At 40.6% G+C, this 21,400-nt stretch overlaps 2 protein-coding genes across 3 annotated transcripts; both read right to left on the bottom strand.

Annotated features, from left to right (window-relative positions):
- Positions 1 to 3,853: 3,853 nt before the first annotated feature.
- LOC115241842 (odorant receptor 13a-like) lies at positions 3,854 to 13,899 on the bottom strand. Its single transcript, XM_029817775.1, has 3 exons — positions 13,775 to 13,899; positions 11,761 to 12,038; positions 3,854 to 4,182 (listed from the first exon to the last, which is right to left on the bottom strand). The coding sequence occupies exons 1-3, from the start codon at positions 13,897 to 13,899 to the stop codon at positions 3,854 to 3,856; spliced, it is 732 nt and encodes a 243-aa protein (XP_029673635.1).
- Positions 13,900 to 14,058: 159 nt separating this feature from the next.
- LOC115241844 lies at positions 14,059 to 20,971 on the bottom strand. 2 transcript variants are annotated; one of them, XR_003884974.1, is made up of 3 exons: positions 20,396 to 20,971; positions 20,076 to 20,297; positions 14,059 to 14,523 (listed from the first exon to the last, which is right to left on the bottom strand). XR_003884974.1 is itself a non-coding variant. In XM_029817777.1 (2 exons), the coding sequence occupies exons 1-2, from the start codon at positions 20,831 to 20,833 to the stop codon at positions 14,193 to 14,195; spliced, it is 1,089 nt and encodes a 362-aa protein (XP_029673637.1). In that variant the 5' UTR covers positions 20,834 to 20,971; the 3' UTR covers positions 14,059 to 14,192. The 2 variants fall into 2 exon arrangements, 1 of the variants encoding a protein (XP_029673637.1); XM_029817777.1 differs by having other exon boundaries at positions 20,076 to 20,971.
- Positions 20,972 to 21,400: the final 429 nt, after the last annotated feature.

The following is a 21,400-nucleotide window of genomic DNA, read 5'->3' as shown; positions in this document are numbered from 1 at the left end:
AATTGCATCAGTCCCCTCCCTGGGACTGTAAACGCCGTGGCCGGCCGGCTTTCGCGTGCCAATGGTACCTGCCAATACCCGTTCTTGAGATCCAGCGTGGTCAGGTACTTTGCGCCTCGGAGTTTGTCGAGTGTGGACGCAATATGTGGCAGCGGATAGGCATCCTTCTGCGTCACGTCGTTGAGTTTCCGGAAGTCGATGCAGAATCGATAGGTGTTATCCTTCTTCTTAACGAGTACGACCGGGGATCTCCATGCGCTTTGTGATGGCTCGATGACGCCGGCCTCCTCCATTTTTTGGACCTCTTGGTCGATGACGGCCTGCATGGCTGGGTTACGTGGTCTGTAGCGTTGTTTTATTGGCTGGTCGGTGGTTAGGCGTATCCGGTGTTCGGCGCGATCCGTTGGCCCACGTATGGTGTCGAACGCAGCTAGTTCTCGGCTGAGGAACTCCCGCAGGCGGTGGTCTTCGTCCGCGGTCCGGGGCGTCAACCCTGCCGAGATTTCCCGTATGGCGGGCACCGCGCTGGTGGTAACGTCGGGGGGGGAGGGCTGGTAGCGCTAGCCTCAGTTTGGCCCATAGGTCGATGCCGATCAACATCGGTCCGCTAAGGTTTGGCATTACCTGGAACTGATGTACTAGGGTGCGATCGATCGTGGCGACTGGCAGGTCTACGGTCTGCGTAATCGGTACCGTGGTGCCGTCAGCCAAGTTGATCTGCTGGGTTACCCCCCTAGGGGGGTGGCCGCAGTACTTGGCGCGTTTTGCCGTGGCCGGGCTCACAAACGAGACTTCGGAGCCGGAGTCTAGCAGTGCCCATATGTGCCGGTCGAGCACTCGTATCTTTATATGCGGCCTAGGTGTATACCTTATTCGGCTGGAGCGGGTCGGGCGGTGGCCGCTGGTTCCCCGGCCCGAAAGGTGTTTCCCGACGGCGGGTGGCAGTCGCGGGTGAGTACCCCATCTCGGCCACATCGGGAGCAGAACTTTCGCGGCGGTCTCTTGCAGTCGAGCCGTGTGTGGCCTCGCTGCTTGCAGCGCCAACAGCATTCCTCCCGGCTGTAGGTGGCGGCGGCGACCGGTGAGCTGGGCATGCTGCGGGCTGGCGGCTGTTCCTCCCTTTGTCGACGCAGGACCCTCTCGTGCTCAGTCGCTCTTGCGTTTAACTCTGCGACGCTGGTGGCTTTTGTCGATCGAATGTACAGCTGGTAGCTGGAGTGCAAGTTATTGTACAGTAGTCGGGCCTTCTCCCGTGGCGTGTAGCCCCCGGCGCGCCTCATCATCGTTAGCAGGTCCGTGGCGTAGTGGTCGAAAGGCTCCCCTGGTCGTTGCCTCCGGGCCTGGGCATCTTGCCGCAGTTGGTCTTGGTAGTCTGGTGGGAGATACTTTAGCCGGAAGGCGTCGCAAAAGGCGTCCCAGGTGGTCCAATCTTCGTGGTTGTTGCGGTACCACAACAGGGAGTTCCCGCGCAGCATCTCGGGTAATCCGAGGAGGGGGAATTCGTCCGCGTAGCGGTAAGATCGCCTTAATTCCTCGATTCGCTCGATAAACGCGAAGGGGTCCTTACCTTCGAAGCATAGGCCCCACTTTCGGATGCGGTCTAGCATCGCGGTCGGATCGGGTGTGGTCGTTTCGGTACGGTTGGTGATCGGTGCGGTATGGTCGACATGGTCTGAGGTCGGCGCGGGCCGTACCGGCGTCGCTTCTTCTTTGTTCGGCATGTCGGTGGTGTTGTGTTCGGGGAATAGTGCGGGATTTTTGGTTACAAAATTTCGCAGTCGATGTCGCAACACGTCGAGATTCCGGGTACTGTCGAGGCTGTGTGTGACTAGAAGAGTCACGAGCTGGACCTTCGTAAGCGCGTATATCCAGGAGATTCTCATCGGGCTGCGCACGCAAGCTGGAGTCTTTACTGGCGGTCCGGCGGTGGGAGTCGGTACCGCGTGAAGACCCCGCGAGAGCGAGACAGAACGTGTCGGCGAGCGGGAGCGCATGCAGAGCGAGATAGCGCGTGCCGGTGAGCGAGAGCGTAACTCGAGTGGGAACGCGCATGCGTTAGGCAATATGGCAGCGGCAGGACAGGTAGAGCTAGGTGGAAATAAGCAAGCCGTGTATGGAGCTATATATATTTGTCGGATATTACATGTTACTACCGTAGTAACGGCCCTGCCGTTACATATTATTCTTAAGGTGGATCTTATTGCAACAAATTTTAATCGCTTTAACTTATTAATCCGTTTGTCAGTATACATAGTATATATATTTTGACTTTCTTTGCATACATATAACTGATACGTTATTTTATAAAACAAAAAACTTATGAATATATATCGCAATATCAAAACATGTTATTATAATAATAGTTATATGTATGCAAAGAAAGCCAAAGTATATATATTCAGTGAATCTGTCTATAACATTTCTATAAATACAAGATTGATTTTATGACAAATACTATTTCAAATTACAAATCTTTATAAACTGAATTGCTTCTAAATACTTGGCTAGTTAACTATTGATTTCATTTAGTTTTGAGTTTTGATTTTTTAAAGGTTTTTATTTTTTTAGAGTTATTTTTTAGAGGAAAATCTTTTTTTATTTTTTTATTTTGTATGAAAATTATTTTTCAAATAAAATCTTTTTTAAAAGTTATTTTGTAGGGATATATATTAAACTTTTTTTGCGTACATGTTGGGATTTTTTTATATACTTGGCGTATTTTTTTGACCTTTGTGAAGTTTTTTTTAGGTGATTAAGTAATTTTTTAATTCTTTGGTCCTTGTTATTATAACACGTAAGACGTTAGGTTAAGTAAAATACTGTAGTCTTCAAGATATCCGTAAATATGGTACGTATAACATATGGCGAATTCGATTGGATGCACTAGTGCGCACTAGTGCGCACTGAGTGCGCACTCTTTCAGTATTTAGTATTCGGTTGGCTTGCCCTGTACTGGTTCAGAATTTTATGTGTATTCGGTTGATAGTGCACTAAAAACATGTGCTAGTGAAAACGTGTTCGACTGAACTGCATTATCCCAGTGCAGTGTTATTTGTATGTTCGGTTGAAATACATTGCACTATTGCAGAAGGCACTGAATTGCACTGAGATTTTCGACAGTGCAGTTCAGTGCAAATTTGAGTATTCCAATGAAAAAATATGGCAGCTATAATATTATTATTAGATAAACTGTTAAATAGTTCAAGCAGTTCTAGCGATGAAGAAATGATGGCAGTATTAATGCGACATTAAACACAAATTCCGAAAGTTCGGAATATGATAAATATTATAAATATTCTGATAAAGAGGTATTATCACACATAATTTCAATGTATAGTTTAAATATTTATTATATTATTTCATATTTAAAGTATCTCTCTTTGATTGAACGACGTTGATTTGTTGGTTCTAAAAGTAAGAGCCAATCACATTCGATTGCTACTGAGCGGTTTTCTCTGGTAAACTCGCCCATTGATATTATTCTCGTTATACGTGCATGTTTGATTTTGCGCGATCTCGCGTCCAGGACGTTACTCTAGTCCTGAATAGTGAAGAATAGGTTTGTCGAAAAGCGTGAATCCGGAATAAAACAGGACATTGGCGAATCGAAAGAAATACATTTGCAGGAAGTTCGAGAACTGCTCTATACACACATAAAAGACTATACACGGATAAGTATTTTCTTTTTTTCTCCCAATTTTAACATATAAGATTTAATTTAGACACAAATAAAGATTTATTAGACGACTTTTTTACATACAATTAAATTTTCTCTCTTTCAATCCTATCTTGCAAATATCAGAAAAAGCTTTTCGCGATATTGTGCGATATATTCATTTCTAAATATTATATTTCATGTTTCTATCATTACGCGAAGTACAGACAAATACGAAATAGAGGCTTTTAGGATGCTCATGTAGGTTGACAAATTTACTACAAAATTGGCAGCATACAACGCGACAGGATATTGTGTCCGCATAATGACAAAGATTAAATTTTTCGTCAGTTTTGTAGGGAAGTTATAACAAGCATTTTGATAAATAGAAAGTCCTACTTCTTCCATTTGAGATTTCAAATAATCACCGATGAAACTATATAACGTTAATTGCGACAAGAACGTAAACTGCACCATCAAGCTTTTCCCTGCGTCATTGACTTTCAAGACTAAGATAAACTGAAACCCTGACAAGAACATATATTTTTAGCTGCTTAATATTTATAATACTAGTTATAATCCATACAGGGTGTATCTGAATGGTCTGTACAAACTTTAGAAATAAGTTGCAGGGACCTAACAAGCAGAAAATGTCTCATGAACATGAAGTCGGAAACGCTTGCTTCTGGAGTTACGAAGTTTTATTGCAATGGCTGGAGAACTTATCACGTCAAATCGCATAGAAATTATAAACAGTGTTTACTTATTCTACCCCAGTACCAGATGTTGCAATTCTTCGCCAGCGGATCGTGGACATCATCCGTAACACACCAGATATTTTCCAACGGGTTCGCCAGTCAATGCGACGACGTGTGCAGGCTTCCTTGGAGTCTAACGGAGGCCATTTCGAGCATTTGCTATAGCAAGTGTACTGTTTTGTTATGTCCGTGGCAAAATCGACGAAATAAATAAATACGGTTTGTAACTCCTATCCGATTTGACGTGATAATTTCTCCAGCCATTGCAGGAAAACTTCGAACCGTCGTAACTCCAGAAGCAAACGTTTCCGACCCCATGTTCATGGGACATTTGCTGCTTGTTTAGGTCCTTGGAACTTGTTCCCAAAGTTTGTACAAACCGTCAGATACACCCTGTATATATAGGGGAAAGTTGGGTAAAACCGGGTAGGCGGGTCAAAACGGGTACCCCTGATTTTCGTAATAAGTGCTGTTATCTATGGCTAACTTGTGTTATTAGTTGTAGATCGGCGCCATTATTATTTTAAAAGAAACCATGCCCCTCTACACACGATATTTCTTTTTTAATAGAAGTCCAAAGGTTTTAGCCCCAAAAAGATCGATATCGAGGCAAGAATCGAGTCGTCGTGCACTTTGTCTATATGGAGCATCTGTTTTAGTAAATGCAACATTCTGTACATATTAGAGAGTATATCATATTAGTTTTGATTGGCACATTGTACGTCGGAATATACAACCGCTGTATTTGTTACTTTCCTTGTGTTGGGGCAAAACCGGGTACTTACACATCTCATAATGAAAAGAGGAAAACCTGTTATCCTGACTTTGTCTCTCTACAAAAAGCTGTTGGAAACAAAAACTAACACTCAGAAAAAGAAACCAATAAAAAAAAGCTTTCTGGGACCTCTGAAGTTAAAAAGTTATATAAGGAAGTCCTGCAGCAATGTCGAAGAAGAAAATATCTTTATTTCTGATTTTTGTCAAAAGAATATATCTTTATATTGTATTTTGATTAAAATAAACCTAGATTTTGTAATTACACGGTGTTTTGTATATTTTCAAATGAGTACCCAGTTTTACTCTACCGGTAGGACAAAACCGGGTTTGACTTCTCCACAAAATCTTGTTATTCTTGGTAAACAAAAATTTTTTTTTCAGCAATTGGCCTTATTTTCTCATAGTTTAAGATTCACTAAAGACTACTAACGGTTAGCAAAATCTTTTTTACTTTCAGATTTTTTGTTGGAAGACAAATCTAAAAAAGTACCCGGTTTTATCCTATTTTCCCCTATGTCCTATATATATATATATATATACATGGTGTCCTAGACAACCCGTACACCCCGTTTCTTTCAAAAACTAAGCATTTTAGAGAAAAACGTTTCGAACAAAAATTGTATGGTTTTGAGGGGAACATAAGATGGTGTCATTGGTTTGACCTTGGATGGCATCGTTAAGGTCAAGTCAAGGACACCTTTAATTTCTTAAATGGAATTCCCTATTTTTTATTGCACATTCTTATAGCTTATATCGAGAGCTTTCTAAAACACTATAATAAAGTATCTTTTTCATTAAGTACTTTTTGAGTTATTTTATATTTTAATCTGACATATTTTGATATAAAAAATAAAATATCTCGTAAAATATTTAGTTTTTGATAATCTTACCGTAATACTTTGATGTTCAGAATAATGAGACAAACCAATTAGTGTAAAGAGAAAAGCAAATAATTGTTTAAAAAAATACATAGTAAATAATTACATACTTTTTCTTAAAAACAATTACTTTTTTTTTACTAATTGATTTGTCTCATTATTCTGTACATAAAAGTATTACGGTAAGATTATCGAAAACTAAATATTTTGCGAGATATTTTAATTTTTGAATCAAAATATGTCAGATTAAATTATAAAATAACTCAAAAAGTACTTAATAAAAAAATACTTTATTATAGTGTTTTGAAAAGCTCTCAAGATAAGCTACAAGAATATGCAATAAAAAATATAGAATTCCATTTAAAAAATTAAATGTGACCTTCATGTGACCTTTAAATAACTCTTCAAGGTCAAACCAATGGTATCATCTTATGGCTCCCTCAAGATGGTGCCATTGATGTGACCTTGGATAGTCATTTGAAGGTCACATGAAGGTCACTTTCAATTTCTTAAGTGGAAACCCCCATTTTCCATTGCATATTCTTATAACTTATGTCGAGAGCTTTCCAAAACACTATAATAAAGTATTATTTCATTAAGTACTGTTTGAGTTATTGTAACAATGCACCCCCCATTGTTACCCGGCAGTAGACCGCCGGAAGTCTGCCGCCCGGCGAACATCAGCCGAGCAGGGGCAGAGGCGCCGAGCGCCCATTTTTTAAACCTAATTACCGCCGTTGCGATAAACAACCATATGGCCGTTATACGGCCGCCGTTACACCGTAGACCGAGCACCGCCGAGCGCTGCCGTAAACGCCCGAGCGACACCCGCCGAAACGCCGCGCCGTTTCGCCCAGGGGAGATGACGTGTTTACCGTTAATTACCTGCCAAAAAACAACACTCATTATCCCCACCCGCGGGCGAGCGACGCGGTTACCGTTAGACGCTCGGGTATATAACGGCAGCCTTTTTAGATACCGGCACCAGAATCGCACCAGAAACTGATTCCGCTCGAGCTGTACGCTCGAGACTTTCCTGATCCGATCCGCAATCATTAGCAAACACGACGGAACGTGGGGGTTGACGAGTTCGTAGCCTCCGCCGAGCATTCTCGGCTTCCGAACCGCTTTGCGATCCTTCGCAATCCGCGACCGCTTCTCTCGAGAGTTCTCGAGAAACGGTCTAACTTCCGACCGACCCGACCATACGGACCGTGGGCTGGCGAGTTCGCCACCCCGTTGAGTTTCCTCAACTCCGTTGGTCAATCCGTACTCCGCGTGCGAACAAGGGACAGCGAGTTCGCTGCCCGTTCGAGATTTCTCGATATCGCACGCATCCCACAACATCTGGGAATACGCGCCCCGCCCGTGGCAGACGTAAATATTATCGCGGACCGTAAACGCATAAGAAACTGTCTCGCCGGTTTAAATCGACTCACGCGTTTTTGTGAACCACGCGCCGTCACAACAAACCGACCACGCGCCCCGCGCCGTCTACCTGGCGTGTTGATAGCCGTTTGCGTATACTACACCGCATCTCATTGTTAAACTCGCGCAATTCATAACAACCGCGCCCCGCCCGTGGCACATTACTAACCGCCGCGCACCCGCTCCGCGGGGCATTTCTTTATTCTTAACCAGCGCCGATAGAAGCCAAATAAAGTAATCTTTTTTTATATTTCATTTAAATCGTGTGTCTCAATACTTTCTACGAGCCCTTATCACGACCGAGCAAATCCGCGAGCTCTCGAAAGTAACCTCGTCACATTATTTTATATCTTAATCTGACATATTTTGATATAAAAAAATGGTACAGGACTTTTCTGTTCAGTTTACTGTGCTCTACGTGCTCACGAGCGTTGTCAAGGGTGCTTTGGGACACCCTGTATATATATGTATATGTATATTATATATATATTATATAAATATAGAGGGACCCAAAAATGACCGGAATTCGAATGTGATGTGTGAACTGAACGTAATTGAACATTGCGCTGCTAATTATCGCACATTGGCACTATTCTGAGTCACTACTACATGATGTAGTTCTCGATTGACTGATTTGTTTTCTGTAGCATTGTTTTTCCAATGTTTGCAAACATGCTCGGCGATTTTCGTGATGGCTGATAATAAAGAACAGAAAAGGTGCGTTAAGTTTTGTTGTTTTTTTAGAGAAACTGCTGCTGCAACTGTAATGCTTTGTGAAGCTTTAAAAAAAAGCTTTAAGTAAAACACAAGTATACAAATGGTATTCACATTTCAAACGTGGTGAAATGTCATTTGAAGACTAATCATGACCACAAACAAGCCAAAATGACAAAAATGTTGAGAAAGTTCGCCACGCAATCAATGAAGATCATCGTCGGACCATTGATGAGATTCCTGAAGTGACTGGTTTGTCTTGGAGTTCATGCCAGCGAATGTTAACAGAAGATTTAAAAATGTATCGTGTTTCCGCAAAATTTGTGCCTCGTTTGCTCACAGATGATTTGCTTTTCTTGGAGTTCATGCCAGTGAATGTTAACAAAAGATTTGAAAGTAAAATGTATTTTTCGCAGGTAAAAATTAAGATGAGATCTCCGATGACTTTGACCTTGACATATGTTGTCAAGGTCATGACCCTGAACAACATTCAAAAGGTTTTAGCCGTCAGTCATTGTTCATTAAAAAGTTATTAACAAATGAAATTGACAATATAAATGTGTGTTTAATTTTATACTTTGAATTTAACCTGACGAATTTTATTAATGTTTATTCTTATGGATACACATTTACTTAAATATGCATTTTGAAGTTATTTAATGAATTATAGATATGTAATTATTCGTTATATTTTAAAGATGGAAAGAAAATGACACAAAACCCCACATCGCGACCCCACAATTGTTGCATGGATGGGAAAGTGTATGCGTGGTCGCAATGGGTTCCGCCCTCCCTCCCTACGGGGGGGGGGCTTTACTTCCGCAAGATATAACCTAACCTAAACCAAATTTTAGTTTTAAATCAGAAATAGGTTTGGGAAATAGCTTTCCTATCCACACAACAATTGTGGAGTGGACCTCGTTTCGCGTTGTAAAGTATATGCGTGGACCTCCTACGGGGGGGCTCCACTTCCTCTTCCACTTCAAGATATAACCTAATCCACACCTAATTCTGATTTAAAACTAAAATTTGGTTTGGGTTATGTTGTATAACGCAAACCAAATTTTTGTTTCGAATCAAACTTTAACTTTAAATATCTCGGAAATTATAAGAGACCGCCAATTAAGTTATAAGAAAAAGTTACTCAGGGTTATGACCTTGACAACATATGTCAAGGTCAAAGTCCTCGAAGATATCTCCCCTCATCTTCATTTTTACCCAAGTTTGAAATGACCAACAGTTTCTTTCCAAAATTGTGACCGGGGACGAAACTTATGATCCGGAAAGGAAACAAGCATCAAGCCAATGGAGAACGCCTAATTCACCAACACCCAAGAAAGCGCATCGGGTGCGATCTAATGTCAAGATCATGCTGATTTGTTTCTTTGATATGATCGTGCACAAGGAATTTGTTCCTCCTGAACAGATGGTGAATCAATAGTTTTATTTGGAAATGTCAAGAAGGTTGCGTGAAAATGTGCGGAAAATACCCCCAGAAATGTACAAAAGCGGTGATTGGAGCCTTCACCACGACAACGCTCCTGTGCACACTTCTTTAAGTGAGTAAACCTGCATAAAAGGGGACCCTTCTCGTATGACCTTGACCTTGACATATGTTATCAAGGTCATGACCCTGAACAACATACAAAAAGTTCTAGCCGTCGGTCATTATTAATTAAAAAGTTATTAACAAAAAGGTATGAAAAATATAGCAGTTATTTTGAGTATTAAAAGGCATAAACAATTAATATGTATGTGGAAATAATATATGTATGAACGAAGGAAAATCATTAGCAGTGAATCGTTAATATATTGAACAGTTTTTTTGTTAAAACAAAAAATAATCGATTGATTTAATGGTAAAACTTAGATTAAGGGCGACCTCACCGATTTCAATGATCTTGGTATATCTTGTTAAGGACATAATTCTGAATAACTTTTTCTTCTAATTTAATCGTCGCTCGTTGTTTACTACAAAGTTATGAACAATTAAAGATAGTGACTGACTGATGCTTGGGACATAAAACTGGGCACATTTTCGCATGACGCGCATACACACACACACACACACGGGGGGTGCAAGGGGGGCCTTTGGCCCACCTCTCGCACCCACCAAGCCGGTAGGCAGGGTGGACCTCGCTTTACAACTTACAAAGTACATTCTACATTGTAAAGCAAGGTCCACCATGCCTACCGGCGGGGCGGATGCGCGAAGGGGGCCGAAAGCCCCCCTTACACCCCTCCGTGTGTGTGCGCGCGCGCGCGTGCTTCCTGTCCATGCATGTACTTTGGTATATTTCAAACTTTTTTGTTCATAACTTTTTAACGGATCGTGACCGCAACTTATTTCAAGGTCAAGGTGATTTAGGACGATGACCTCGACAACATATGTCAAGGTCAAGGTCATACGAGAGGGATCCCCTTTTATGCAGGTTTACCGTGACTTTTTTTGTTCCCTCGTATAAAACATGACCTAAAAGGGAAACATTTTGTTAATATAGACAAGGTGAAACAGAAATTGCTGGAAACCTTAAACAGAATCTGCATTGAGAAGTTTCAGAAACGTTTTCAGCAGTGGAAAAGAACGTTGGGACAAATGCATTGAATCAAGAGGAGAGTACTTTGAGACTAGAGTTACATATTAATAAAAATTAATAAAACATTTCTTTTTAAACAATTCCGGTTATTTTTGGATCCCCCTTATATATATATACCAGGTATATAAATATGAAACCGGAATTTGCCCATAGATGGCCCTAGCTACCCAATATATAATACGTATTAAACATACCTCAAAAGTTATAATCCCCGCTATTTTTTAAAAAATATAATTATTGTTGAGTTTTTATATTTATTATTTTATTATCAAGTTATTTCTCTTACATAAAAGAATGGAAGATAAATTTTATTTATTCTATTATATACAGGGTGTCCCAAAGCACCCTTTACAACGCTCGTGAGCAGGTAGAGCACAGTAAACTGAACAGAAAAGTCCTGTACCATTTTGCAATTTTTGCAATAATTATTGAAATATTAATTGAAAAAGATTGGCGAATAAGCGCGCGTTTCGCGCGGCTAAACCGTGGGACGTACGCTCTAGGCGTGCCAGCGGCGAGCTTCGAAGTGTCGCACGGCAACGAAAAGTTTGGTGGCCCTGCGACGAGAGTCGGGGTACGCGCGAGCAGAAATTAATTGTGATAATTGCGATGCGTCATATGTGGGATAGACTAAGAGACAATTACACACGAGGATAGCGGAACACAGAAATCATATTCGTAGAAATACGACAAATCACTCTGTTATAACCGATCACAGAATTGCTCTTAATCATGACTTTAAGTGGGACAAAATAGAAATACTTGATAATGAACCACATTTACATAAGCGATTGATTTCCGAAGTATTACACATTAAGCGACAAAAGGATAGTTTAAATCTGCAAACAGACACCGAATGTCTCCCAGAGGCATATTTAACAATTTTAGACAGGCTCTCAAAAATTTAAATTTCTGTCGTTTTCCTTTCACTATATATATATATAAACAGTTACCTGTTATACATAATTGTATGGTGATAATGAATAATTGTATTAGTAAGACAAAGCTAATCGTATCAGCGAGTTCCCTCGCCATTCTTGTCAAATATGTGTGTCTCTGTATTAACGCGTTGCAGCGTTCGTAGATTTCCGATTCTGTATTATCAAAGTTGACAAATCTAGTCTTCAAAATTTCGACTTGACCACAAACATACAACGTAATGTTGAAAAACAAACAATCGTTTCCTTGATAGAAAGGAAACGCTTTGATACATATTGTTCTGTCATATATGCTATAATATTTTATAATTTTACATACTTTTATAATTTTAATATATTATGTTTTTATAATATCATGTTTATAATTTTATATATGTTACAAATTGATTATATAGTGATATTAAATTGCCACATTCTCAACTTGAATAAATAGCAGATATTACCTTTTAGCGGTACTCGGGAGTGGAAAAAATGGCGGTTGGGGAAGAGATAGTTGTGGCATGTGCTCGAAGGGAAAGGCGCGGGTAGTTGGTGTAAAGAGGAAGGAATCGGAGCGGAGGAAAGGAGTAGGAAGAGCAAAAAGGGAGGAGCAGATGTGAGTGAAGGGAACAAAGTGGAAGAATGATTATAGAAGAAAGAAGGATATAAAGGCGTTTGGCAGTTTGAAGGTTAGAAGGAAGAAAAAGAGAGAGAGAAGATGGATAGAAGGAAAAAGGCTGAGAGGAAGAGGAAGGACGAGAGGTCGATAAGAAAGAGAAGAGTTGGATAAGATAGGGCACAAAGGAACGAGGAGAGTTGAATGAGAAAACCCGAAAGGTGGCGCGCGCGCGCGCGTGCTTCCTGTCCGTGCATGTACTTTGGTATATTTCAAACTTTTTTTGTTAATAATTTTTAATAAGCAACGAGCGACGATTATATTAGAAGAAAAAGTTACTCAGAATTATGTCCTTGACAACATATGTCAAGGTCAAGGTCATTAGGGCTGGGTCCCCTATTGGCTATATTTACCCTTATATTTTATTTTTGAACACCCTATATATGTAAAAACTTGTGTTTATTTCAGTTTATATGTGTAGTATACGTAGGACTATTTCTGTAAACTAACTTAAATATCCAGTTTTTCATTGTCAGACTATGTATAAATCTTGATTTTTACAAATTTTTGTTTGTTAATAACTTTTTAATAAGCAACGAGCGACGATTATATTAGAAGAAAAAGTTACTCAGAATTATGTCCTTGATAACATATATCAAGGTCAAGGTCATTGGGGCTGGGTCTTCTATTCGCTATATTTACCTTATATTCTTACGCAAAATTTTTGCTGAATAGGAATTTACGCGGTTGCAATTTCCAGGTTTATTTTATTTCCGCCACAATATCTTTTTATTGTAGTAACAATTAGAGAGAGAGTCGTGCTTATTTCGGTTATGTACGCGCAGACTACATTGCATTTTATTTCATTTTTATATAACTCTTAATTAAATGGTATAAATTTAATCTATTAAAAAATGTAAACATATGTATACATCGTAAATAAATTTTTTTTGTATCATGCAAATTGGATGATTAGTGCAGAATTATTTGTATCAAACGTAAATGTAATTCTGTCAATATTTTTTTTCTCTCTCTCGATTTTAATATAAAATTTATTTTGTGAATAAATTTATATTTGATGATTTTTCATAACTATTTTTTTTTTCGCTTACAGAGAATTTTATTGTAGAATATTATCTTACATATAAAAAGAAATTTAAGATATTCTTTAGATATTTATTTACAATATTTTTTTAACAATAATAAATTTTTTTGCGAAGTTTGAATTATATATATAATAGTTTACTTGTTTTCTGCTTGTTTTTCAATCATAACACGTAAAGCGGATAAGTAAGATACTGCGGTCTTTAGGATATCTGCAAATGTGGCACTTGTGTGACGTAGAAAAACTTCCCGGCGGTTAAACGTATAGGTATATTTGTTTTTATCATAATAAACGTTAGATCTCTTATGTCGTTGGTGGAAAAATCACACCAATTGCTGTCGTAATCCGCGAAAGACAGGGCCTCGCTTTGATCTCTCAAATTATCGCCCGCATATGAATATAAAAAGGATTGCAGCAACATGACAATCATTATCACAATGCTCTTCGTTGTCATGATTGTGTCGTGAATATGCAAAGATTCGATGAGTTCAAAACCTTAAATCAGTACGTTTTATTTCTTTATTTTTTTTCTAGACTATAATTTTATCGTAAAATACTATTCCAGCTAATATATACTACATTCTATAATATATAAATAAACTTTAGTGTAATCTCAACTTCAATCTCAATCTTTCTTCTTCTTCTTCTTCAGTTGAATGGCTCCGGGCCCGATTGTACTGGCCCACTCGGCCAAGTCAATGTATAATGAAGACAGTGTTTCTGCAGAGATTGTGTCAAGTTATATCCTCAGATATTCAGGTTGCATTTTTTAAAGAAAGAGGCCAAGCATGAGATGATTCCAGCAGAGGGTATTGAGAGGAGTTCAAATGCGTCAAAGGGGGGAGGTTTCTTAGATTTTTCCTCCAATTTCTTGAGCAGGTAAGGTCTATGGTCTTGGTGTCTGGGGCAGATCCATAGAGTGTGGTTTATGTCCTGTGATGGGTGACCGCATTCGCATGCAGGCGAGGATATGATGTTACAGCGATATAGACTGGCGTGTAAGTTGTAGTGGTTGCTTCTGATTCGGCATGCCGTGACTATTTCCTCGCGGTCAAGGCCGAGCTTTAGGAACCAAGGCCTGGGAGAGAAGGAAGGATGCTGGTTGAAGTATAGTTTGTCTTTGAGATTGGATTGAGCGGTTAGAGTGCGGTTAGATGAAGAGATGTAGTGGGTGCGAGCCAAGGAGTAAAAATCGCTGTGTGGAATGAGTTCCGAGACTGGTTCCCCCGTGCGGATGGCTCTTTTGGCGAGAAAGTTGGCAGTTTCATTCCCTAGTATTCCTGAATGACTAGGGATCCAAATTATAGAAATATTGCAGTTCGAAAATTTGGCTGTTCTGAGTCTTTCCTTGATTTCGTAAATTAGGTAGTTTAGGTCTCTCAGGGGTTTTACAGAAGATAAAATTTCGACTAAACTTCGAGAGTCCGTGAAAATAGAAGAGTTTGCTATTTTGTTATCGAGTATATAGTCGAGACATTTAAGCATAGCTAAAGTCTCTCCAGTGAAAATAGAGGCTTGGCCGTCGATTCTAAATTGTCGGCTAATGTGGGGGGAGTAGGTGTAGAATGCAAAACCGACATAGTCCTGGGAGTCTGTTTTGGAAGCATCCGTGAAGAAGCATTTCCTGCCGCAAATGAGATGATTATAGGTAGTCATAAATATTAGTTGCAGAATGGGAGCCTGCTTGATTTCATCGACGGTAGCCGGGGAAGTAATGTGGATGTCTGCTATGGCGAAGTTGGATTCGTGTTCGTGATTATACATAGGCAGTAGGTCAAAAGAGGCGATTTTAGATTTGTAGGATTTGAATTTGAGGAAAGTTGGGTACGGGATGAAATTAGTCGATATGTCGAACTTGTGGTTATTTATTAATCTGATTTGGAGGTCAAAAAGCTTGTCGATAACCAGGTTGTCGTTGGAGGCAAAGCTTTTTAGTATGAATTTCGCAGCTAAGAAGACTAGTCTGAATCTGAGTGGACCGATGCCAGATTCCGAGAGTAGAACGTTTGAAGGGGTCGATTGTCTTAGGCCAAGGCTTATCCGGATAGCCTGTCTTTGGATTTTTTCAAGTTTTTCCAATTGGGTGAAATTATTAATACGAATGAATGGAAAGCTATACTCTATCGAGCCTTTGATCAAAGATTTGTAAATGTTGAGGAGCGAGCTGGGGTTGGCATCCCACCAGACACCTCGCAGTGATTTGAGTATGTTTAAGAGTTTGGTACATTTTTTTGACAAGTATTCTATATGCAGGTTGCCTTGGAGCTTTGAATCCATGATAATACCGAGAAATCTGTGAGACGTGGAAGATGTGACCACCGAGTCTAAAAGGTTGATTGAATGGGGATGTGAACTTTTTCTACGTCTGGAAAAGACGATTAGGGCTGACTTAGAAGGAGATATCGCTAGGCCTTTAGAGTCCAGGTGGGCAGCGAGCTTGTTTGCAGCTATTTCGAGAGTCCTAAGAGACTGGTCAATGATTTGGGATCTAGAAAAGATAGCTATGTCATCGGCGAATTGGACAATTTCACATTTTTTGCCGATAATTTTTTGGCATTTTGAAATGTAGATGTTAAAGAGAAGGGGGCTTAGGATTGAGCCCTGGGGGACGCCCTTGTAGGAGTAGAAAGAGTTAGAAATTTCACCATTTATAACAAATTGTAGTTTCCTTCGGTGTATGAGATTGTATATAAATTGGCACAGTTTCGGAGGGAGGCCAAGTTCAATTAAGTCGTCCGTCAGGATGTTTGGAATGACGTTATCGAAGGCTCCGACGATGTCTAAAAACAAGCAGGCTGTGGGTTGGTTGAGGGCGAAACCTGTGTAAATATCGGAGACGAAAATGCCAAGGTTATCATGGCAGGATTTTCTTTTTCTGAATCCGAATTGCCTTGACGGAAGCAATTTCTTTTTTTCAATCCACCATTCTAGGCGGGAGTGGATGAGTTTCTCCATGAGTTTTAGAAGGCAAGAAGTGAGAGAAATTGGTCTGTATCTTCCCGGGGAGTTTTTTGGGATTAAGAAGACAATAGAGTGTTGCCAAGACTCAGAAAATGTTCCTTTGGTAAATAGATTGTTGAGAATGTTTAGCAAGACAGGTAAGTATTGTTCTGGCAAAATGGAGATCATTTTATAGTCGATTTGGTCCATTCCTGGTGAAGATTTTGTTTTGAGGTTTTTTATGTGCCCGATGAATTCAGGTAAGGTAAAAGGATTGTCGAACATATTGCAAGATGCAGAGTTAGAGAAGTCGGCGGCAGAAAAATATTGTTTGCAAAGAGCGGAGGGGGGGGGGCAGAGAGATGAAATTAGGTTTTTAATTCCTTCGGAGGTCTCGAAGTTAGAAGAGATTTGAAAGGTAGACAGGCCCAAATGTCTGGACTTGAACCTTTTAATCATTTTCCATAATTGTTGGAGAGGAGTATGTTCGTTAATGGTGCTGCAGAAACTTCTCCATCCCCTTCTCTTTGCTGATCGTAGAGTGCGTTTGGCTATTGCTTCAAATTTTTTTAGGCTTAGGTAGTTGGAAAAGGAAGGGTTTTTTTCTGTAAGAGCTTGTAGCCTTTTTACGGTTGGAAACCGCCGTTTCGCATTCGTCGTCCCACCATGGGGCAGGGAGAGTGGAGCGCTTAGCAGTCAATTTTTGGTGGTTGGATTGATGTAGGTGGGGATGGAGAGGAACTTGCTTTTTAATATGGGAAATGAAGTTTTCGTATGATTCTAAAGCGGATGGAGCGATGGAGATAGAGTCCAGAAGAGAGGGGTAGTTTTGAGTGAGATTCAAAACGAATTGAGCTTAATCTGTTTTTTTCATCTTGATTTTATGGGAAAAGAAGGTGCGTCTTTTGACTGAGCAATTTACTGCAATAGAAATGGGGAAGTGGTCGCTGAAAAGGAGGTCGGAGAGAACTACTGTTTCACACAAACTATATATAATGCCGAAGTTATCATGGCAGGATTTTCTTTTTCTGAATCCGAATTGCCTTGACGGAAGCAATTTCTTTTTTTCAATCCACCATTCTAGGCGGGAGTGGATGAGTTTCTCCATGAGTTTTAGAAGACAAGAAGTGAGAGAAATTGGTTTGTATTTACCCGGGGAGTTTTTTGGGATTAAGAAGACAATAGAGTGTTGCCAAGACTCAGGAAATGCTCCTTCTGTAAATAGATTGTTGAGAATGTTTAACAAGACGGGTAAGTATTGTTCCGGCAAAATGGAAATCATTTTGTAGTCGATTTGGCCCATTCCTGGTGAGGATTTAGTTTTGAGGTTTTTTATGTGACCGATGAGCTCAGGTAAGGTAAAAGGATTATCGAACATATTACAAGATGCTGAATTAGAGAAGTCTGCGGCAGAAAAATATTGTTTGCAAAGAGCGGAGGGGGGGCAGAGAGATGAAATTAGGTTTTTAATTCCTTCGGGGGTCTCGAAGTTAGAAGAGATTTGAAAGGTAGACAGGCCCAAATGTCTGGACTTGAACCTTTTAATCATTTTCCATAATTGTTGGAGAGGAGTATGTTCGTTAATGGTGCTGCAGAAACTTCTCCATCCCCTTCTCTTTGCTGATCTTAGAGTGCGTTTGGCTATTGCTTCTAATTTCTTTAAGTTTAGGTAGTTGGAGAAAGAAGGGTTTTTTCTGTATGAGCTTGTAGCCATTTTGCGATTAGAAACCGCCGTTTCACATTCGTCGTCCCACCATGGGGCAGGGAGAGTGGAGCGCTTAGAAGTCGGTTTTTGGTGATTGGATTGATGTAGTCGGGGATGGAGAGGAACTTGCTTCTTAAGATGGGAAACAAAGTTTTCATATGATTCTAAAGCGGATGGAGCGTTGGAGATAGAGTCCAGAAGAGAGGGATAGTTTTGAATAAGGTTCGAAACGAATTGAGCTTGATCTGTTTTTTTCATTTTTATTTTGTGGGAAAAGAAAGTGCGCCTTTTGACTGCACAATTTACTGCAATGGAGATGGGGAAGTGGTCGCTGAAAAGGAGGTCGGAGAGAACAACTGATTCGCACAAACTGAATATTGCGAGTGAAGCGAAAGATAAGTCTATGACTGACTTGGACTGGTTAGGTCGGCAGAGGTAGGTGGGGGAGCCGTCGTTGAGGCAGATGAAGGAATGGTCCAGTGCAGAGGACAGCAAGGCTGCGCCTGAGCTGTCAATGCGGCTAGAGCCCCATTCCGTGTGGTGACTATTAAAGTCTCCAATTAAAAGAGAGGAAGGATAGGAATTGCAGAAGATAAACAGATCGTTCCACTCCGTAGCGCAAAGTGGGGATTGAGGAAATCTATAGATTGAGGTGATTTGAAGGAATTGGTTTCCAATCGGAATGATTATAGATTGACATTCGAGTTTGTTAGGGATTTGGAGGCAGTCGTCTAAAGTTTTGAAGGGAATATTTTGTTTGATGGCTAGGGCGAGCCCACCTGAGTTGCGTGAAAGACTGTCTTTTCTAATGATATAAAAATTTTGAAGAGAGAGTACTGAATCTGGGTTGAGCCAGGTTTCAGATAACGCGATGATATCGAATTCGTTTGCAATTGATCTGAGCGAATCAATTTTATTTGAAATAGAGTGGCAGTTCCACTGTAAGATTTTGATGGGAGAGGAGGAATCTAATGCTGCGTTTGTATTAGATTGAGTCATGGGAAGAAGGAAGTGTGGGCGTGGAAGGACAAGAATTTTCAAGATCTTGGAGGATTTTAAATAGGTCATCTTGAATCCCAAAAGTTTTTAGGAGTGGAGAAATCTTTTCTAAGATGGTCTTTATGAATGGTATCCAGGGGGAGAAGGATGGCTGGAGTTCAGGTGAGGGGGGAAAGAAATGGGGAGAGCGGGCGTTGAAGGGAGAAGGAGAGTGATTAGTGGAGGAGAGGTCGTTGAAGGGGGATAGGGAGGGGGAGGAGAGGAGTGGAAGGCAATGCCGTTAGGATATGATGGGAGACGGCCATCCGGGGAGATCAAGAGGGAGTTTGGAGGGAAGGGTTGATTGGTGCTGGAGGGGGAGGGGTTACGGTTCTGGTTACGGTTAAATTGTTTTGAATATAGAGGGGAGGGAGAAAGAAGAAGAGAGGGAGAAGTTTTGTTGGTAGCAGGGTGAGGATGCGAAGGCGAGAAGGAGGGCGAAGAGGGGGAACCGTTGTTAGAAGAGGAAGAGTGGTATGGGTTGTGGGGTATCGTTTGCAAGTTTCTTACAACGTTTGCATATGATTGCGGGGAAAGAGGGGAAGGGGATAAGTGATATGAGGAATTGGTGTACAGGATGTCTGGGGTAGGAGAGTTACTAAGCTCAGGGAAATTTGAGAAGTCGATATGGTTAGGTCTTCTGGTGTTGTTTCCGCGGATGGTTTTTTTTTGCTTCTAGGATAGGAATGTTTTTGTATGCGGCAAGTTCAAGAATTTGTTTTTGTAAGAGCCATTCAGGACAGGAAGGATCGTTTGTCTTGTGAGGGCCTTTGCAGTTGATGCAAGATGGGGGTTGGTTTATGTTTTGGCAAGGAGAGATATTGTCGTGGGATTTATCCCCACAGTCGATACAACGAGGCTGTCCTCTGCACTGGGACTTTATGTGTCCATATCGATAACAGGAGTAGCAAAGAGAAGGTTTGGAGATCAAAAGAGAAACTTCATACCTGACCATATACAAGTAGAGAAACTGTGGGACCGTCTGCCCTTCAAAAGTAATTGCGATAAATTTGGAGGGTGAGTAGCTCACCGATCTTGTGGATGGATCAATAATCTTTCTGCTGAGCCTCCGCACGAAGATGATCCCAACCGAGCTGTCAATTTCTTCCTTAATAGTATTTTCAGCGAGGTCTAGTGGTATATTTCTTATTACTCCTTGTCTCGATACTCTGTAAGAAGGAATATAGGCGATTAGGTTATTTGAATTGAGAATTGGATTATTGATTATATTGTTTGCCGCCTCCCGCAATTTAAATTGTACTGATACTTTAGAGAAGCCAAGTTTCTTGATTTCTGTTATATCCTTTTTAAGAGTGGAACTGAGAAGACGGCCCACTATGAGAGGGTGGATGGAAGAGTTGACTGATCCTATGGACGTAACAACAATTTCATAAGGTCCTTGTGAAAACTTGGGATATCTGTTTGCTAAGACAGCGTCTGGGATCTGCTTCGAAGCATTGAGCTTTTTTGGAACTGAATTTTCCTCGTCTTGGGTGTTTCGAGATTGTCTCTTGAGGGTAGAGAAACTAGTGTAGCTTTGGTCACTTGCATCTCTTGAGATTTTAGAGGCGGACGAGGAGGGTTCATTATCGACACTATTTTCCTGATTGGACTGTGAAGTGAGAGATTTTTCTTGAGTTGGCTCGGCCTCCATGTCGCTGTCCGGAGACTCGCATGGCAGTGGAGGAACAGAGCTGGCAATCATATTTAGGATTGCTTCCTGCGTTTCAGAATCACTATCGTCCTTGGCGGTAAAGCCTTTTTTTTACGGGTGACCGGCTTCTATCCCGCGGAGGCGGCATGATTTCATTTGATTAGTTAGGTTATGGCGAGAGGTAAAAGCGATGCACTGAAATGATTTGATGCTGAATGCGTCAAAAAACATTGACAAAGAATATAAACTCCGGATAAGCTACTTAGCGTCGCGGCCCCTGTACATAGGCAACAACATAGACAAACCGTTGACAAGCTGAAACGTTTTTTTTATATACTTGGCGTCGCGACGCTACCGCGTCGCTTGATAAAATAAAAAAATGAAGAAAAAATTTTATTTTTTTGAAGGATGTATTGGAGCTATCGTAAAATAGTACAATTTTGATGAAAATTGGTGAGGTTGTTCTTTACGTCTTTCTAATGTGCTAAAAAAAAGTTCACATTAATTCACTAAACCGTTAATGAGTTATTACGATCTTAATTTTTACTTTTTTTTTCATTTTTTATAATATGCTCAATTTTTTGTCCTTCTGTTATAGCCACAACTTTTTTTTTAATT

The sequence above is a fragment of the Formica exsecta genome, unplaced genomic scaffold (assembly GCF_003651465.1).
Source record: "Formica exsecta isolate Colony F162 unplaced genomic scaffold, ASM365146v1 scaffold515, whole genome shotgun sequence".
Taxonomy (NCBI): domain Eukaryota; kingdom Metazoa; phylum Arthropoda; class Insecta; order Hymenoptera; family Formicidae; genus Formica; species Formica exsecta.
The sequence above is the reverse complement of the archived record's forward strand: the minus strand, read 5'-3'. Positions and strand labels throughout refer to the sequence as shown.

Excerpts from the sequence above, each read along its gene's own strand:
- LOC115241842 (XM_029817775.1), bottom strand. The coding sequence starts at position 13,899 with ATGACAACGAAGAGCATTGTGATAATGATTGTCATGTTGCTGCAATCC. Across the intron at positions 12,039-13,774 it reads GCGGATTACGACAGCAATTG|CATATATGACAGAACAATAT; the intron begins GTGTGATTTTTC and ends AAAATATTATAG. Across the intron at positions 4,183-11,760 it reads CATACAATTATGTATAACAG|GGTTTCAGTTTATCTTAGTC; the intron begins GTAACTGTTTAT and ends TGTTCTTGTCAG.
- LOC115241844 (XM_029817777.1), bottom strand. The coding sequence starts at position 20,833 with ATGATTGCCAGCTCTGTTCCTCCACTGCCATGCGAGTCTCCGGACAGC. Across the intron at positions 14,524-20,075 it reads CTCTACTTGTATATGGTCAG|GCCTTGGTTCCTAAAGCTCG; the intron begins GTATGAAGTTTC and ends CTTCTCTCCCAG.